Source organism: Stegodyphus dumicola, chromosome 7 (assembly GCF_044657685.1).
Source record: "Stegodyphus dumicola isolate Sdum_Otavi_A_Nest chromosome 7, ASM4465768v1".
Classification (NCBI taxonomy): Eukaryota; Metazoa; Arthropoda; class Arachnida; order Araneae; family Eresidae; genus Stegodyphus; species Stegodyphus dumicola.
In genome coordinates this window covers 110,025,998-110,046,166 of record NC_140774.1, presented here as the reverse complement: position 1 = coordinate 110,046,166, position 20,169 = coordinate 110,025,998, and the positions used below count along the sequence as shown (strand labels likewise).

Genomic DNA, 20,169 nt, shown 5'->3' with positions numbered 1-20,169 from the left:
GTGTTTTTATTCTTTATTATATTGTTAATAAATTGGTTAAGTTCAAAACATTTTATTGTCTTCAATGTCTCCACAACATAGTATCTCAGGGAGCTTTTATTGCTACTACTGCTAAATGTTTAATTTTATAAACTTTAAACTTTGCTTTAGCATCATTTTGGTTATGGGCCCAGCCCCTGAGTTATTTTTAGTGCAGACTTTTGAAGTTTAAAGTTAATTTAGGACTTAAAAGATTGGGGGGGGGAAGGCGGTTTTTGTTAAAATTCAAATATGGCTACTGTTAGTGTCATGCATAATATTGCTAAACTTGAGGCATGTAATTACTTTACATGGTCCAAAGATATGAAGTTTGTCTTAAATGAGAAAAATGCATGGCTTTTAAAGGTATTGAAAAAATGTCCTGGTTTAAATGATGTTAAGGGTATTACAAAAGAAATTATTGCTGACTATCAAAATAGAAGTCGATTGGCATTATCGTTAATTTATATGAATGTAAGCCCTGAATATAGAAGCTTGATAAGTGAAATTGATGACCCGGTAGTGGCATGGAATACGCTTGCCAAATATTTTCAGCCAGATTATCGGTCAAGACATATGTCTCTGTTTTCAGAGTTCTTAAATTGTAAAATTAAGCCAAATGAAAGTATTAGTTTCTTTCTTCTAGATTAAAATGCGTAACTCAACAGTTAGCTGATATTAATCAGGCTGTAAGAGACGTATATATATGTTTCCAGTTTCTTAGGTTCCTTCCAGATAAATTTGATCAAGTAGTTCAGAATGTTTTGAGGTGGCCAGATGAAAAGTTCATTTTTAAAAATGTTGAACTTGAAATACTAGCAGAGGAAACGCGTCTTAAGAGAGATAGATAGGGAAAACTCCAATAAGACTATAGAAGTTCAAAGTACTCACTGTGAACCTAAATTTAAGCAGATTAAAGGGCTCAAGTGTTATAAATGTGGCCGTTCAGGTCATATTCAAAAATACTGTAGAATGAAAGGTAATTTTTCCAGATCACCCTCACCTGCTTCTCCTGTTTCCTCAGCTGTATCTAGTAGTAATAAAAGCATCTCCTAAGTGTAAGAATAAACCCAAGTTGAGTAAAGGTAAAAATAATTCCCATGCTCAGTCCCATTTTATAGCTCAAGCTAATGTTAACAATTTGGAGGAAAATGATGATAGTTGGATATTTGATACTGCTGCATCTCATCATTTTTGTAAAAATTGTGAATTGTTTGATACTTTTTCTCCTGTGAAAAATGAGAATATGCTAGTAGCTATTGATGGGGTAACTTTTCCAATTCATGGGAAGGGTACTGTTTAAATGAAATTTGGGGATACGGTTATTGTGCTTAAAGATGTGTTATACTCACCTGAACTGAGACGAAATTTAATATCTGGACCTAGGGTGGATATCAATGGAGCGAGATTTTATGGTAAAAATGGGCAAATTAAAGTTACTGATGATGAAAATGAAACTTTGTACAAAGCTAAGTTGATAGGAAGTAACTATTATGTATTCTCGAAAATAGTGATAAGGGGGGGGGGTGCAAATCTGTAAAATTTGAGGCATCCACAGTTCAGCATAACAATAGTGAATTATGGCATGGTCGGTTTGGTCATATAAATTATGGTGCTATTGTCAGGACTAGTAAGAGACATTAAGTTCGAGGTCTTCCTGTGTTAAAGCACTCACCTAATTTGTTTTGTGAACATTGCCAAATCAATAAGCAAAGACGAATCTCCTATAGACCCTTAGAAGGTATTCAAGTAAATAGGCCGCTTGAAAGGGTTTTTTCTGATGTATGGAGACCCATAAACATTCCAGGTAGGAATAGTGAACGTTATTTTGTTTCCTTTATTGACGAATATTCTCGTTACGTGGTAGTGTACCCCATTGTGGAGAAAAGTCAGGTGTTTGAAGTATTTGAAAGGCATATAGCATGTGCGGAAAGATCTTTGAACCTTAGGTTGAAATACTTTAGGACTGACAATGGGCGAAAATATGATGATGATCAATTCAGGTCATATTGTAATAAAAATGGTGTAAAGCACGAATTTACAGATGTATATACTCCAGAACAGAATGGAGTTTGTGAAAGATTTAATCAGACAGCTCTCAACAATGTACGTGCAATCTTACATGATAGTGGAATGAGTTCCGAATTTTGGTCAGATGCAGTAATGTATTTTGTATATTCATTTAATAGAATTTGTCATAAGAGCCAAGATAGAACCCCATTCGAATTGTACACTAAGCGGAAACCATCAGTACGTCACCTTAAGGCATTTGGAACGATTGCCTATGTGGGAATTCCAAAGGCTAAAAGAAATTCTAAGCTTGATCCAAAGGCAACGAAGGGCCGATTGATTGGGTACAGTGTACGAACAAAAGGGTACAAGATTTGGTTGGAAAATGAGCGAAAGGTAGTAGAAACCCTAAATGCTACTTTTAAAGAGTCAATTGGAATGCAGAAAAGTGGCAGTGGAGCTGTACTGGGCACCATTTCCTGATTTGGAATCTGAAGAAAGGGTAGAGTTCCAATCTACTGATACTCCAGTTGGCTATTTTCCTGAAATAGAGGAAAGAACCGATACCAATGTACCTTCTTCTACAATTGGCACTGACACTCAATCTACATTGAGACAAGTAACTTGGCTTCGTAAACCTGTTCCAAGGCCAGACGGCACTCGTACGGATGTGTATTATTTTGAGAGGGGGTCTAATCAAAGACTACGATCACCAAATGATGTAGAAAGGTATTGCACTGAACATAATATTCAGTATGATCCTACCTTGTTTGATTTCAAGGGAAGCAATACTTATAGTGGTGAAATTGACCCAACTGGCACTCCTTCAATGTCATATACCCGAGATAGCTGACTAGAGGTTTCAATTCCAAACACTTATAACCAGGCAATGAAATCCACAGAAAAGCTTAAATGGATAGAGGCAATGGAAGAGGAAATGGCCAACATGCGAAAACATAAGGTATGGCATCTTGTTCCACTTCCTAAAGACAAGACTCCACTAGGTTGTATATTCATTTTGGATTTTCAACATTAAACGTGACGAATTTGGAAACATTGTTCATTTTAAAGCTCGTTTAGTGGCTCAGGGTTATCGGCAAATTAAATACGATACCTATGATGAAACCTACTCTTCTGTAGTTAACCTTTCAGTAATAAGGCTCTTTTTCTCCCTTTCAGTTGCACACCTTGGATGGGCAAATATACAATGCGACGTAAAAAGTGCCTATCTCTACGCTCCTTTATCAGAGGAAATTTATATGTCCTAACCTCAGGGTTTTGTAGAGCGAGATAAAGAAACTTTTGTATGTCATTTAGATAGAGCCTTGTATGGTTTGCATCAGAGTGGGCAATTATGGTACTACGAGTTGGATAGAACACTATGTAACCTAGGGTTTATCAAGTTTGAGTGGTGTAATTGTGTCTATCGTTTTAAAGATTTTGTCATTCTGTTGGTTTATGTTGATGATATAGTTGTGTTTGGAAAAAGTGAAGTTCAGGCCAAAAGAATATTAAAAGTCCTGAGTTCACATTTCGATTTGAAAATTTTGGGTAAAACAAGAAAGCTTCTGGGTGTGGAATTTGAATATGAGAACAATAGTGTTTTAATTCATCAGCAATTATATATAGAAGACATAGTTGATCGATTTAAGTCTTTTAAAATACAAATTACTTTTCTTCCAATAGTTAAAGGTGTGAAATACTCAAAGTCCCAGTACACAAGAAGAAACGACTGAAATGATGAACTATCCTTATAGAAATGTTTTGGGATGTCTCTCGTTTCTTTGCAATCATACTCGTCTGGATATAGCTTATGCTGTTAATATATTTTCTCAGTTCCAAAGCAATCCTGGTAAGGTTCACTGGGAAGGATTACTTAAACTTTTAGGATACGTTTCCAATACCATACAGCACAAACTTAAACTGAGGGAAATTTTTGATTTAAAATATGTTCCAAGTAAAGATAATCTGGCTGATCCCATGACAAAACCGCTGACTAAGCATAACCTGATAAGATTTTGTGGAACAATTTTCTTATGAAATTTGTTTTTGTGTGTATTTAAATTAAGAGTTTTGTTTATTTGAAAATATGTTATAAGTCATATTATGATGGATATTAGGTAAATGTAAAACTGTATAGTGTAGAATGTTGTATGATTGACCAGGGCCCTGAGTAAAAGTATTGAGTGTGTGATCATATATATGTCTTTGTATTGTTTTGTAACATGTTGGACTTTTTGTTATGGTAAATTTTTGAATAATGGGATAAGATGTTCCCAAAGGAAAACTTTTTCTTAAAAATTTCTGAATTGAAGAAATTGTGATATTTATTTATTCTTGTTTTGAATTTTGTAAAGATACTGGCATTCAGTTTTTATTTCAGGTCGGAGATGATGATGTGGGGGGCATTTGTTGGAAAATATAACTTATTGTAAACCTTTTACTGCATCATCTGTCCTCCTTGAAATGTTTATTTAGTTTAATTCTTATTTTAATGTAATATAGTAGTTACTTCTACTTCTTTTTCTTACTGCCACTGTTTGCATTGAGAATGGACTGTTTCAACCTAATTGAGATGCAAAAACGAAACGTGATGTTACGTCATCTGGAAAGCCGATTCGTGCCGACAGCTGATTGGTTGCCGTGAGATGACGTCATGCCTACTTCTGCTATAAGTATCTCACGTCACTCTGGCTCAACCTTTCTAGTTCCTGCTTTCCTGGCACTAGGGTGTGCGGTTTCTAGCCCCTTCAGAAGGATGCATGCAGTCCGGTGAATAAAGTTCCTTGGTTCCTGTTCACAAGATAACTGTTCCTGAATAAAGTTCCTTGGTTCATATCCACAAGATGATTGTTCCAGAATAAATTCCTTGGTTCCAGATGCTACCATGTGAATGACTGCCGTGGACGACATCCATGTTCTTCAATGAAGGTGGCATTTAAAATACGTGAGCGGCGATTCCTCATGTTCAACTAAGGCAAACGGAGTTAGGCCGGTTTTGAGTGCTTACAAGAACTTGATTTAAATTTTCAGGTGTTTTTCTCGACCATTGATCATGGACTTTTTGAATGTGTAGCCAACTTCATTTTGAGGCCGCTTAATTACTGTTTAGGACATTTTATTTGTATTGAATGCCAGTGTTTTTGGAAACCAGGTAAAAATATTATTTGATGAATGATGGTTATATTATATTTTTCCTAAGAATCTGATATTGTTGAAATTTATTTTCTGTGTTTTTATTCTTTATTATATTGTTAATAAATTGGTTATGTTCAAAACCTTTTATTGTCTTCAATGTCTGCACAACATAGTATCTCAGGGAGCTTTTATTGCTATACTGCTAAATGTTTAATTTTATAAACTTTAAACTTTTGCTTTAGCATCAAGTTCAACAAAACTGCTAGTGAAATTATGAAGCCGCAGTTAGCAAGAATTGAACCATCTGAAAGTGCATGTGATGCAGAGATGGAAGAAGCCGATATACAGCTTAGTGTGCTCCAGAATTGCAAGAAAATTCACCCACTTTGCAAACTATGTGTGCGCCTTATAGTGCAGATTTTGAGACAAGGACTTGATTCTAAACCCGGATACTTCTGCTTGTAAAGGATTGGATTCTATTCCCGACCCTGGTGCAAACATCGGAACTGGTTCCCAGGAAACGGAGGAAAATGAGTATGTACCAGCCACTAAAATTACCGAGGTGAACTGTATTCATGATGGGAATGAACTACAAAGTGGTGAACGAACTTTTTTACATTTATCTGTGCATGAAAAGTCTGAAAAGACTATATCTTCAGATTGTGATATGCAAAACAGAAATGCATCTGAGAACTGCAGTGGAAAAGTATTTGACTGGGGTATAAATTAATGAAAAGATTAAGACTGAAATTCATTCTGAACCTTTAATTTTGTAGAAATTAAAAATTGTTATGTGTTTAATTTGTGTACATAACTTGTACATAGTGTACATATTTGTTTCTTTAGTTATGTTATTTGTTTGTTTCATTATTTTTGTTTATTTTTTTTTGTGTATCGAATTATGCTTCTGACCAAGGATTGTACTGCCCGGGACATGCAGTCCTTGGGAGGGGGCAGTGAAATGAACAGGCACGGTAAGATAGCTTCCCTGCAAAGCAGTTTTAGGGTTGCCAAAAAATAGCAAAAAGGCAGGGTTGCCACATTTGGCGGGAAATTGCCCTTTTGGCGACAAAATTGACAATATACTATGGATGGATGGAGAACCTTCTGGAATGAATTCTTACCCGTTTAGCCCAGAATGTTCTCGAACACCAGCCAAAAGCTATATAAATCCTGCTGGTACATGAAGAGTTAGTTAGTATCGAGTGTGTGTGCCTAACCTAGAGTGCGAGTGTCTCGCCTAGCGAGCTGATAGAGAGTGTATCACGTCAGAGTGCGAGTTAGTTAGTATCAAGTTGGTGTCTCGTCTAGCGATTCAATTCCTGTGGAGTTGATTGAGTTGACAGCCGGACAGCGAGTTCCAAGTGGGTCAACAAGTGCACCGAAGGAGTCTCTTAGTGCATCGCGGTTAGTGAATCGTTGAGAGAGTGTGTTGAGCTCCAGGAACGACTGAACCGAAGAGTCTCTGTGTGTTGAGTGCATCCTGAGTTGCAATATGGAGAGTCTCGAGAGTACGTGGAGTTCCGAGAACAACAAAGCAGAGTCGGGAGCTATACTCTGGTGCTTTGCAGTGAGGCTGTCTCCATTGTGATAGCCTGATAACCTGAAGGCTGCGTCGCTGATTGTTCCAGCAAGTGTTTATAGTAGATCTTCGCGACTGTAAAAGTGACTTTGGAGCTGTCCTGACAATACTGGCTAATAAAGTGTGTTTTGATACTTCATCAAGTAGTATCATCATTATTCACTCCAAATCCATATGAACCCTGTACAAGCGTACGGGGTTCGTATGTTTTTAAAAAGAGCAATTTTCCTCCATTTAATGAATGACATGTCCAAAGAAGTTCTTTTAGATGACTCATAAATATGACAGCAAAAAGAATAAATTCAAAATACAGCAATATGCAAAAGTAATAATCATAAAATAATAATAGCAATGCATTTAAGGTTACACTTAAATACGAAATTATGTATAAAATTTTTAAAAACTATAGAAAAGGTCTTACCAAAAATGAACACAAAATATAAAAAGATATGAAATATGGTAAAGCTACTTCAGAACCACAGACTTCACCAAATGATTCATCTGATCTTGGATCACACTTTGTGGTGGGCTTATTAGTACAGGCCATCATGATTTCTTGCCATCCTTCGCCAGTAGCAGACCTAGAGTAATTTCATATTATTTATGTACTTTATGTATATACATGATGTTCATAAAATTATATGCTTTTTGCCCGATTATATGGTTCCAGCCTAACTAATGAATCAACTAAGGTAAGTTTTCAGACTCTTTTGTTATTTGTACCCATCAGCAAAAACAAATAATAGTTAAAATTTTATATGGACTTTCTAGAGAGGGATGTTTTTCACAGCAGAAGCATAAAATCATATCATTGCATGCTAAAAATTGCCCAAATTATTAATTATATTTTTGTAAACTATATAAATTTTATTTAACAACAGAATTTCAGTTTTTAAAAGCAATTTTTTGAAAGATACTTTTAATGTCATAAAGAAGCAGCTTAATAATTCAAATTTTCTTTTCAGAAGGTCTGTATGAAAATTTAAATTCTAATCAACAAAACCAGTCCTTAATAAGGACTATTTATAGCATATCTTATCAGTGTGCTTTGACATATATCAGCTAAGTTAAAAGAGCATAATAATTTTGCATCAAGGTATATAAATCCTATGTTCGAAAAGGAGAAGTAAACATATTGTTAATAATTAAACATATGCCGTCTTAAAAGTAACTTTAATTCTGTGAAAATTATCCACAAAGCTACTTCAGTTGATGATATGGGTTTTCTTAATGAATTTAATTTCACAGCCACAAAAGTTTATTTCATTTAGGAAATTCTAATTCAGTTCCTCCCAACAGTTTTAAAATTGTCACTTTTTAGCTTTTTCATATTTCGTAGCTGACAGTGTAACAATATTTGTTTTCTGTTTGACTTGCCTATTCTGTACACTCTAAGTGCCAATACTAACTTCTAGAAGTATGCACACAGGCAGATGAATTCTCTCATGCTTTCAAAGTAGAATAACCACAGTCTCAGATGAACGTTTAAAATAAAACTTTTATTGGCATGTCAGCCTGACAGTTCCCCCAAACTGATAACAGTGAACATCAAAGCAAAGCAAATCAAATCTTTTCTGCTCATGAGAAAACATAAACAGAAGTTCAAATCAGTTAAAATATTAAATACAAACTAACGTATACCTAATTTATTTTTGACCTGGCCTAAAATATTTCATGAAGCAGCTGAAGCTAGTGAAACTAAAGCAATCAACTCAGTTGAAAGGAGTAATAGTACAGTATCCACTCAGTGATAGCTGTCAAGTAACCAATCAGTGATACCTGTCAAAGGCTGTCACTTGAACTCAAGAACTCTGCACTTAAATACATCAACTAATTTGCATCCTGGTGGGAATGGAGAAAGTAAAGGCAAAATAGTATGATAACTGGGTTAATTAACATAAATTCTTACATACTAATTTTTCTATTAGCATGCTGGCAATCCTATCATCTAGCAAATAAGTTTTTTTTTTTTTTTTTTTTTTTTTTTTTTTTTTTGTGTGTGTGTGTGTGTGCGTGTGTGTGAAGAAGAGGGACATATTTTTGGTTGTTCTTGAAGTTAACAGAATTTTTATTCAAAATCTATTGCAAAACATATCCCTTTTGGCACATTGCTTAAATATTGACTCCCTAGTCCCACAGCCAATTATTCAAGAGAAACATAACTGCATAATAATTTTGATAATCATGATGCATGTTTAAATATAATACATCTTTAAAGCGAAAAATAGTATAATTCTGAGTTGAAATATTAATTTCATCAGCAAATTGTTAGAACAAAACTAATAAATAACACTATATATACTTTTTTCACTTTGTTTACATTTATTATTATTTATTATTTATTGTTACTCAAAATTTCTGTTTATACAATTAATATTACATAAACAAAATTTCATAATACTGACTCTGATAAGTAAAACTTTCAAAGTAACAAATATATAAAATCCTTTACTTTTTAAAATAAAATGATACAAAAATCCAATTAAACAAGATGAATGAATTTCCAGTTTTATAATCAATTGATAAAAATATACATAATAACTACAGTGATAAAAAGCTAATAGTAGCAATACTGAAATGAAAGGCCTGTTATTATTATTATAAGTTATTTACCTCATACTTGTATTACTATGAACAAATTTTTCTATCCTGTTGCCAAAAGAAAATGTGTGGGAAAAAAAAAAAAAAAAAAAAAAACTTGTCCTACTTCTCAAAAAAGGAACTAATTTGATTTGTTATTAAAATGAAAGATCATTTATGAGCCAAAATTTTCAATAGTTGCTTATTACAAACAGGTATTTTAAGGGCATTTGCAGCTATCAAAGGTTTGCCTTTTCTGATGCCATATTCTAAAGGTGGAACTATTTTCAAAGGAAATTCTTAGTCAAAAACTATGAAAATTCACTCAATTACGAACATTTAATTCTTTATACTGACTGGTGAGAAAATTTTTTAAAGCATTTCCATAAATTTCTGGAGAAAACTGGACATACAGCAGAATTCAATAGATTTTACTTTTTTTCCATAATGATTATTATTTCTGTTTTTCTAAAAAAATTCCTTCATTAAAAAAAAAGTGCTTGGAAGAGGAAATAGAAAGATGTGCATATAAATTTGAGAAACTGTCATCCCTATATAGTTTTTCAGGAATTACTTTTACTTGTTTAGACAGGGTAGGATAATGTACTATTTAAGGTCACGAAACTTATTATATGTAACTAAACTTTTAACATCACTTCTTACATATTAATGTTTTCTTTTAATAAGTTGTATATTTTCTCAAAGGTTTTTAAGTAAAATTTTCATCAGAGCTTTTTAAATAATTTCTTGCATTTACTTTGCAAAGAGATTTTATGCATTATGTCACATCATCTGTGTCTCCTGTACATGAACATATACTAAATAATACTTCAGAATTACAGATTGATTTATGATACTGAAAGAAAAAAATCAAAAAACATATTTTATTAGTTTACATAAATAAGTATCCTCAAATGAGAAAAGTGGCACTAAATGTTTTCCATTTAACATTTTATGGCATTTTAAGCTTGAATTTTTAGCATGGAAATGGACAAAAAATACATATGTTTAATCAAAGGAAAAGGATATTTTTATACTGTTATCCAGTACAATACCATCATTTTGACATTTAAATTATTTACTTATAATTGAAAATCACTTAACATAATTAAATAATAGAACATACCTAAACAAAACTAAAACTGCTTGTGGAAAAGTTTGGAAATGATTGTTCCTGTGAATAGCAGTTTCAGGATCAAGAGCAATACGGCCAAACATCTAAATATGGAGGAAAAATATACATTAAAAAAAAAAAAAAAAAAAAACTGTCCTATTTAAAGAAGCTTTCATGTTTACTAAACAAAAAATATTGGTATATATGAAGCAGGACTTTACAAAGATCTGATACAATCAAAATTGCAACACAAATATTGCAATTATATCGAACTGAGATATTGAGAAAAATGTGTTCCACAGTAAAAATAAATAAATAAATACCTAGATAGCTGAGAGGTAAATAACTAAAAACATTTATTTGATGCAATATTTTTTAAGACCTTCCAAATTTACTGGATCTGAATTTGATTAACAAACTGCATAACTTAAAAGCAAAAAGCCCACTTTTGAATAATTAATATCTATTTTTTAAAATCTTTTTAGAATAAAGTATCTAATTGACATAAAACTCATTTTATTTATAATGTATCCAACTGATAAATTTTATGAGCATTTTCACTTTTGCAGAAATTAATAAAAGATGTTTCTGATGTTTTAAGTTTTAAGTTCTGATGTTTTGAAGTTTTGTTTTGAGATTTTTTACATTTTTTAAATATTAAAAAAATTAAACTCTGCTTAGAACTGAAGTTTGCAATTTTAGATATTCAGATTGGAAACTACACTGATATTTAGTGATTTGATTTCATACAATATTTGATAATAATAAGCATGACATATTACTGGCAACAATCTTCATTTTAAATTACATATTTATTGTTATTTAAATATGAATGTATATGTTTTCAAAGCCATCTATTAAAAGACTGATGGAGATAAATCAATGCAGGGTAGAAGCTTCTGTAAATGTCAGATATCACATCACATTATTAGCTAAAGTAATACAGCAAATCTAATTTTGAATGCTCATTTTGATCAGAAGACCTATAGCAAAGATAAACTTAGAATAATGAATTTGGATGATTTTAATGCTAAATTAATTAAGAAAATATGCATTAAATTAATCAAAATGAGCAGTAAAAATAGGAATCGGATATATATTAATAAGTGCAGAATTTTCTACTATGGCCAAGGATACAGTTCATTTCATAATAATCAGATTAGACCAAGAGAGGATAAAAAAATCAAGGATACAATTCATTCATGGTAATCATGTTAGCTCAAGGCAGGTTAAAAATATTAAATGTCAAACAGTGATATCATAAAGAGAAAAAAAAACACATTCGAGCATCATCAGTTACTAATACAATACATGCAAATTAACAATATTACTTAATTTATATAATACCTGCATTCCTATAACAGCATATATAAAGAAAAGCATCACTATCAACAAAGCTACGTAAGGCAAGGCCTGAAATAAAACACAGTAGTATGTTATTGAGTAATATGGCTACCTACACATTAATCTATATTTTCAAAAATGTTTTCTCACTAAAGGAATGCAAAAAATATGTTTTGTTACAATGGTATGAGCTTCAGATCAGAGGTTCCAAGTCGGGTCAGTGATGATCAAAAAGTTGAATGATAGCCAGCTATGCAGCAACATTGATCAGTGTAATCAAGATCCAGTTTGATTACAAAGTATTATCAATAAAATTTATAATTAATTGCTTATTGATATATGTCACGTTATATAGTAAGAAAGAATTCATATGAGGGAAAAATACATTACAAATTATATAATATAGTTACATTATAAAGTTTAAATTGATATGCATTATAGAGAAATTTTATGAATTTTGAGGGGGACTGGCAGCCTTCTTTCAAAATGCATAGACTTTCTACAAAATGAACATCATTCTCAGATTGATTTATGCTTAACTTTGAATTCTGCATTGTGCACCATTTTTCTATTTATTGCAAATGCATTGAAAGAGAACTTTTAAAGAAAGATAAGTTTGAAAATATTACAACTTATAAATAATATAATTTATCAGTTCTAAATTTTTGTTTGTAATTATTACAAATTATAAATATTATAATTTATGAGTACTAAACTTCTGTTGGTAAATTTAAATTATACAATTTACATAAATTTGTAAGACTTCATAAGTGAGAGTTTTTTTTTTTTTTAAATTTAACTTTCTATGAAATGATTACAAAAGCACTAAGCACTAAGTAAAGGAATAATATAGTAACTGTCACTATGTTTTATATGTTATAGAGGATTTTTAGTACTTTCTGATTATTAACACCCCCAAAATGCCACCAACCAATGTCAACTAATTTTTTTTGCTAGACTTGAAAGATAACAGCCATTTTTAAAAATGGTGATGAACTTAAAGCTACATAAAACTCCAAGCAATTAAAAAATTAAAAATGCAAGAAAATCTATAACAGAACACTTTTATTGGCTCCCTTCTCTTCAGCTACACAGTGCTTTTAGCTTACAAATATAAGATAATTGCATAAACTCAGCATCTAACACAACTTGTGCCCACACTCATTTCACTGAATGATTTGTTTTCACTTTCACTTAATATAATATTCACTTAAGTCAAAGAATTGCACACATTTCACAATCCATAAAATTTGCTTGTTTAAGAAATATGACTTTTTAAATGCAAATCCTTGCTTCCTCTATTCTCGTGCAGTTGAACAAAATGGCATATTTCTGAAAAAATGCAATGCTTTCTTTTCCATAACCTGACAAACTCCTAATTCCATTACAGTTCTTTACACACAAAAATAAGTACTCAGATTCAACAAAAGCAAACATTAATAAGAAAAATGACTGTAAAATTTGAAGGTGAAAATCAGCTCTTGCTGCTGCATGCATAACTGGATTGCCTCATATATACATTTTGGAGACATAGTATGTTGCCTCATGAATACATTTTTAGAAGATGCAGATAATCAGAAAGAACCAAGTTTTCTTAAATCAAATCTCAGACTAATGCACTATAAAAATTATTAAGATATTATAACTAAAAATTTTATGCAGCATTTTTAAGTTAGTAAAATTACAAAATACTACATTTATACACATGCGGTTTGACTCCTTGTTCGATAACAAAATGATATAAATGCTGAAGGTTTTTAAAAGCTCCATGGCACAATGGATGGCTTACATTTTAATACTTACACTTTGAGTCCCTTCAACTTAGTATTAATTATATTCTTAATCTTAAACTGTATTCAAAAGTGAACCTATAGCAGTTTATTGTTATGCCACAATAAATGAGGCTGTTGATTCCCCATGATGGGTAATGCTCTACAATGGTTGATTTTGAAATTAAAGCCAATTTTGGCCTTTTTTTCCTTTGGTTTTATTAAAAAAATGGGAATGTAAATTTTAAATTAAAATAGCATTTCATATGCATGAAACTAAATGCAATACACTTAATAAATGTGAAAACAATACTTACACACATGCATACACACATATACAGCGTGGTTCAAAACTATATGTAAAAATTATAAAAGCAAGTAGAGGAGACTTGAATAAGCAGATTTCGTATAGGAATGTGTGTGATAATGCTGCATTACAGCGTGCAAAGCAATATGAATCATAGGAGATTTAAAAGACAACTAAAGACAAAAGGAAAAATATTATTAACAGTTTACAATAGGTGCCTGAAAGAGTGGCCACCAACAGCGATACAAGATTCACAGTGGCAACGCATGAAGTGGCATACATTAGAAAAGATGTCAAGCATGTCGAGCACATATCCAGACAAGCAGGCAACAAGAACTTCTGCAGATGTGACGGGACTGTTGTACACGAGGCTTTTAATGTGACCCTAAAAGAAATCCAAGCAGGTTTAAATCAGGATAATGTGGAAGGCAGGGAGCTGGACCACCCCGTCCTCCAAGTGATTTCTGATGTTCCTGGATGCATAAAACAATTCACTTGTGCTTAACTCATGAGGAAGATGCTTGAATGTTCTACAAACCGGCTGATTACTATATGGGAATTGCTTCCTGTACATCTTTTGAGCAGCTTGTCCATTTCATTGTGCAGCCCCATACATGAAATGCATGTCGGCAAGCTCTGCATTTTGCTCGAGATCTGTACAGGAAATGAAGAATCCAGATCACAGATCATCATTCGTGCAAAAGGCATGCTGAGGCCTTTACCAGTCTAAATTTCATAAGTTCCTAATGGCATAAAGATGACCCCCCCCAAAAAAAATCTGAACAAGCGGAAAGTCAGCCAGCACAGTGCTTTTATACGCCACACTCACATTAGCGTCCTCTGCTGGCTCAATGCGCCATTACAGTACACACATTCCTAAACAAACACGCTTATTTAGGCCTCCTCTACCTGCTTTTACATTTTTGTCAGATAGTTTTGAACCAACCTGTATAGTACAATTTCTAAAATAATATCCAACTATACACTGCAAGCTACAATACCTAGTAGCAACATTACTAAGTTAAATAAAAAATTTAAACACAATGCATAGTCAACTTAAAATAACAAATCAGTAAAATAATAAAGTATTCTGCAAAAACCACTAACCACTGTGAAAAAAATAAGAAATCATGTACAGTTCTGAAATCTAGTAAGTGCATAACTGCAAATAATAATAATAATAACAATAATAATAATAATAATAATAATAAAATGAATATGGAAATTGAAGAACAATTTACTTCTCCTAATACATTGTCTTCAGGGCTGGATGTATTGAGAGAAGTAAATGGAGCAGCCTGTTTTTGAACAGATAATGACACAAATATACCCAATTTAAAACTGAATGAACTACAAGGCAACTTGTGTCTTCATCAGTCTAGTCTCTACAGGCTGGGTTGATGTCCAAATTCACATGCAGCTAAAACCTGCTGCGATCCAAAAAAACTTTATCAGTACCACCCATTTGATTTATATAAATGCAATAGAAATCAAAGCAGAATGGTTAATTAAATAAATGTACAAACAACACTAAAAATTGTGATATCTGTAGTCCATATCAATCAAGTTGCTTCTCCTAAAACAAGAGTTTACTAACACAGCAAAATACTGATTCAAAAATTGTGCCAAATTTATAACTCTATTAAATTAAGTAAATAAAGAATACTGAAACTTATGAACAAATGCTGCACATGTTCATTGGTTCAACACAATTATGTGTTCATGAGTGTTCTGCTTGAAATGGAGGTGCAGGTTTCTTATGGTTTTAGTTTCTTATGGTAGTACATCTTTGAAAATTAAATCGCTTGTTAAGAACTCTGTTAGTGTACATATATTTGGTTTGTTTCCAATCATTCTTTCAAGGTGTGACATTTTTCTATCACGCAGGATATTACATGATTAAAAAATATCATGTGACTGAAATATAATTGTTTATACAAGATTAATTAATGTAAGGAACAGAAAGCAAAAATACAACTAAGAAACAAATTCTGTTTAGTTAAACATAAAATCTTATACCTGAAAAGATTTAATGAATGTCCAAAGCAAAGTTCGGATGCCTTCTCCTCTACTCAAAAGTTTAATCAACCTCATCACTCGAAAAAGACGAAAAAAATTAATGCTAATGATATTTGTTCCTGGCTGCAAAATACATAAAAATACTGTGTAAAGCATAGATTAGCATACATACATATGGAATACTAACAAAATATATTTTCTTAAATTATAAATAAATTAGAAATACATTCTTCAAGTTAAAAATTAAAATATTATAAAATAAACAAGGAAGTTCGCCCCTATAATATTTTAAAAAGAATTAAGAGACATTTTCAGATCAAAAGAAGTAAAAACATGTAGAAATACAACTCATATAGCCATTTACAGGCAAAATCTGCTTTATAATCATACATTTGTTTAGCCAGTATGTAACTGATTTACTGAGGTATCAAAAGGGTAGTTTAGCTGCTCCAACTACAAAGCCTAAGTATAAGAAAAGAATTGTGAACAATGGATTTTTGCTCAATCTGCACCATCACTTTCCTATAGTTAAGATAAATCTCCATTATGACTCAAAATGGCATGTTTACACAACATCATATTTTAAATTGTTATATGAATTAGATGTTGACTTCCTGAAATAACTTCTTGCTTAAAAAAAATACTAGGATTCTTTATATTCATACATTACAAAAGTGTACCTCTTTTAGATCAAATATAATTTATCTTTAATCTTTATTTTCGAAATATAATCTTCAAATTAAGCAGAATAGTACTTAACAATGATTAACTAAGAGTCACATACATTATATCATATACTTGCATAATTTACAGTAACTAATAAAATCATAATTCGATATGTTTAGACTGCAACACGTCATTTTTCTAAGACAATACATATTTTTAATCCTTTTTCTCTCTTAACCCATTAGCCGCTGGTGTTGCATTGATGCAATGGTCAAAATAAATGTGTATATAAATATAACTACATAAGATATTTTATACCAGCAGATGATTTTGTGTAGGGAATATTACGAAGATTATTTCTGTAAAAAAATATTTTCCTTCAACAATCATTTTGTTTATAATTTTTAATCTCATACTTTAAGCAAAATTTTCGATTGGGTATTTTTGCTGAAAATATTTAACGAAAGAATCGCCATCTTTATGAGTGATCTATTTTTAGTCAAGGTCACCATTTATCAGAACATTACATCAGTAAGATGTTTATATTTGTGTTGGAAAAGAAGGGAAAACAGGTGTTGCGCTGACGCAACGTCAGCAGGAAACGTATAGTCAATCTCCTTTTTCACTCATTCCTTTCCATGTTCTGGTTCAAGTTCTGGTTGTTTAAAAATGCCTAGAACCAGGTATCTTACATTAGAAGAAGCCCTTCAAAGATTTTTTGATGAAGAAACAGATGATGATAATGTTAATAATGACCAGAATGAAACTGATATTGTTGTAAATTGCAGAAACTAGTGACAGAGAAGAAAGGAATGGCAATTTTTTAAATAATGATAATGATATTTTACCAAATGATACTGCTGGGGAAGTTGAAATTCACATAAGAAGTAAATTTCAGCCTTCTAAAAGCAGTTATAGTCATACTAAAAAGTTTAAAAAGCAGAAGACTGAAATTTTGAAGTGGATAGAAAAGGAACTGTTAGTTATGTCTTAAAAAGAACATGAAAAATGAGATAGAAGAGAAATTATAAAAGACAAAATACAAGGTAAAACTAGTGCAAAGATTTTCGATTTTCTTTTTGGTTTAGACATTTACTCTCTTCTCGCTGAACAGACAAATATATACGCTCAGAAGAGAGGAAAAAAAAAAAAAAAAAAAAAAAAAAAGCCCAGAATTTATTGCATCTGAAGCCTATATGAGAAGATTTATTGGAATATTATTGCTTACAGGATATCATTCTTTACCTCAAGAAAAAATGTATTGGTCTTTTGATAAGGATATTTCTGTTCCTGTTGTACGAGAGTCGATATCACGTTTGCAGTACAGGAATATGAAGCAGAATTTGCATTTGACAATACTGATAAATTATATGAGGTGAGACCGTATCTAAACTTACTAAATATCACCACTTTTTACTACGGGGAATATAAAGTCTCTTTTAGATTTCAGACGCGAGAATGCATTATTCCTTTTGAAAACTTCTATTGAGAGTGTAGAATTAGCCAGAAATACATCAGCAACAGGAAGACCTAGTAAATTCAGCATTCAAAAACCATTGCATGGAGATGGTAGACATTTTATCGGAAAGTCCGTTGATAACAAAAGACTTTGTTGTAAAGAGTACCATAGCCAGACTGTTTATAGATGCGAAGTATGTAATGTAGCTTTACATCATGATTGTAATCAAGCTTTTCATGCTTGAATCTTTCAATTGAAATAATCTGCATTTGTAAAAGAAATACAATGTATATTTTAATATTAAATTAATTACAAGTAAAGTGATTTGTAGGTTTATAAAACGTTATACAACTAAACAGTAATTCTGCGCTCCACTCAAAAAAAAAAACATCACACAAGTACAATCCTACTCACTAAACATCCGTAGTCTTATTCCGCGAATGTTGCACAAACGCAACATTCGCTTTTTCCACAGGTAAGAACATTTTTTTTTTATTTTCAATCTAAATTTATGTTATAAATGCTTAATTTAATATTTGTTATTATTTTCATCAGAAAAGAAACATTCCTTGTCATTTTGGCGGTTAATGGGTTAATAATATCACTTCGTAAAACTGGATATATTTCTTACACTTCCTAGTACATTAGGAAATCACTAAAGATCTTTGGTTGATTATATTCAGATAATACATTATAAGGTATTTCTCCCGCCTTCTTAGCATGCCTTCGTGGTGTGGTGGTCTGCATGCTGGGCACGTATTCCAGAGGTCCGCAATTCGACTACTTTCGAAGCCGTTTTCTAATTTTTCACCTCTCTTGCTTAAAATTAACCTAATGTCTCTACAGTGATGCCCGAATTAAAAGGCTGTTGGATGATGATTCTCCACACCCAGGATTTGGCGACTGGATTCCCTAAAAACCCCAGTCACCCTTTAAAAAGGGGAGTATATAAAGTATTTCTCCTGCCTTCTTGGCATGCATGCCTTCATGGTGTGGTGGTCTGCACGCTGGGTGCATATTCCAGAGATCCATGGTTTCGTTCCCGGTGAAGGCGTTGCAAATTTTTCATTTTTCCTGTTTCCAAAAACTACCTACAATATATTAAATTTACTATCAAGTTTCTCATGATTTATGTTAGCAAATTATTCTGTAAAACTAAAATATGCAAAATGTATTCTTAAAATAACAGTAACTAAATACTAATTTGAGCAGCTTTCTAAATTGCTGGAATAGCATGGCAATAATGACAAACAGGAACAAATTTTGATTACCTGGAAACTGAAAATGAATGGTCCGTGACAGCACACTCACATTTTTAAGCACTTGACTGTAATTTGAATGCTGCATTTTAAAAAGCTTAAAATAAAACTACATTTCTTAAGTAATATTAAGAATTTAAATCTACTGTGCATATTTTATTCATGTAACTAATGTTCATGAACTACAACCAAACAACTAGGAAATTAGCCAGTTTGGGATATATTTTTTACAATGAAATTGCTCTATAGTTCACAATTTCAGTAATTCTATATTAAGCTTCCTATAATATCTGATATTTTTTAGCTTTTATAGAAAGCCATTGAGATCTTATATTGTTAATCCTATCTCCAGACTAATCATTTAAAAGAAATTTTATTTTATAAGTTTTCCATTTCAGTACTAATTATTTGAAGATGATTTAAGTGAAAGCACCTGTCCAAGTTAAAGCTCAAGCTAATCCAAATTTTACACATGCAGCTATTTTCACATTGGGGGAAAAAGGGTAATTAAATTTTGTAATATTTTCAATTTTTTAATTTTAAAATATTTTTTAATTTTAAAAATTGTTAACTTGAAACTGACATTTAGTAAATAAGAATTCAAAAGGTAATCAAATAATTATTTCTATGAACAGATAGTTATAAATAATCAAATAATTATTTTGATAAATTTAAAATTAATTTTTAATTTATAAAACAATTAAATTAAACTATAAAATAATTTTAAATAATTAATAAATAATGAATTGATAAATAAATATTACTAATAAAATTAATTTAAAATAATAAATGCTATAATGAATGAATAATTATAAAAGTAATTAAGATTATAATAAAATAATTATAATTCTTTAATTAAATACTTTTAAAATTAACTTTTTATAAATTTAGAATTTTTTTTATA

General features: G+C 31.5%; 1 protein-coding gene across 9 annotated transcripts in view; it reads right to left on the bottom strand.

Moving 5' to 3' along the window:
• The window catches only part of LOC118202388 (muscle calcium channel subunit alpha-1-like), a 674,690-nt gene that overhangs the window by 90,949 nt on the left and 563,572 nt on the right, over positions 1–20,169 (bottom strand). For all 9 annotated transcript variants that reach the window (XM_085820710.1, XM_085820709.1, XM_085820713.1 and 6 more), the window contains 4 exons: positions 15,882–16,004; positions 11,790–11,855; positions 10,455–10,546; positions 7,170–7,329 (listed from right to left, as the gene is read on the bottom strand). In XM_085820710.1, the coding sequence (XP_085676836.1) occupies positions 7,170–7,329; positions 10,455–10,546; positions 11,790–11,855; positions 15,882–16,004 (441 nt within the window). The remainder of the gene's footprint in view (positions 1–7,169; positions 7,330–10,454; positions 10,547–11,789; positions 11,856–15,881; positions 16,005–20,169) is intronic.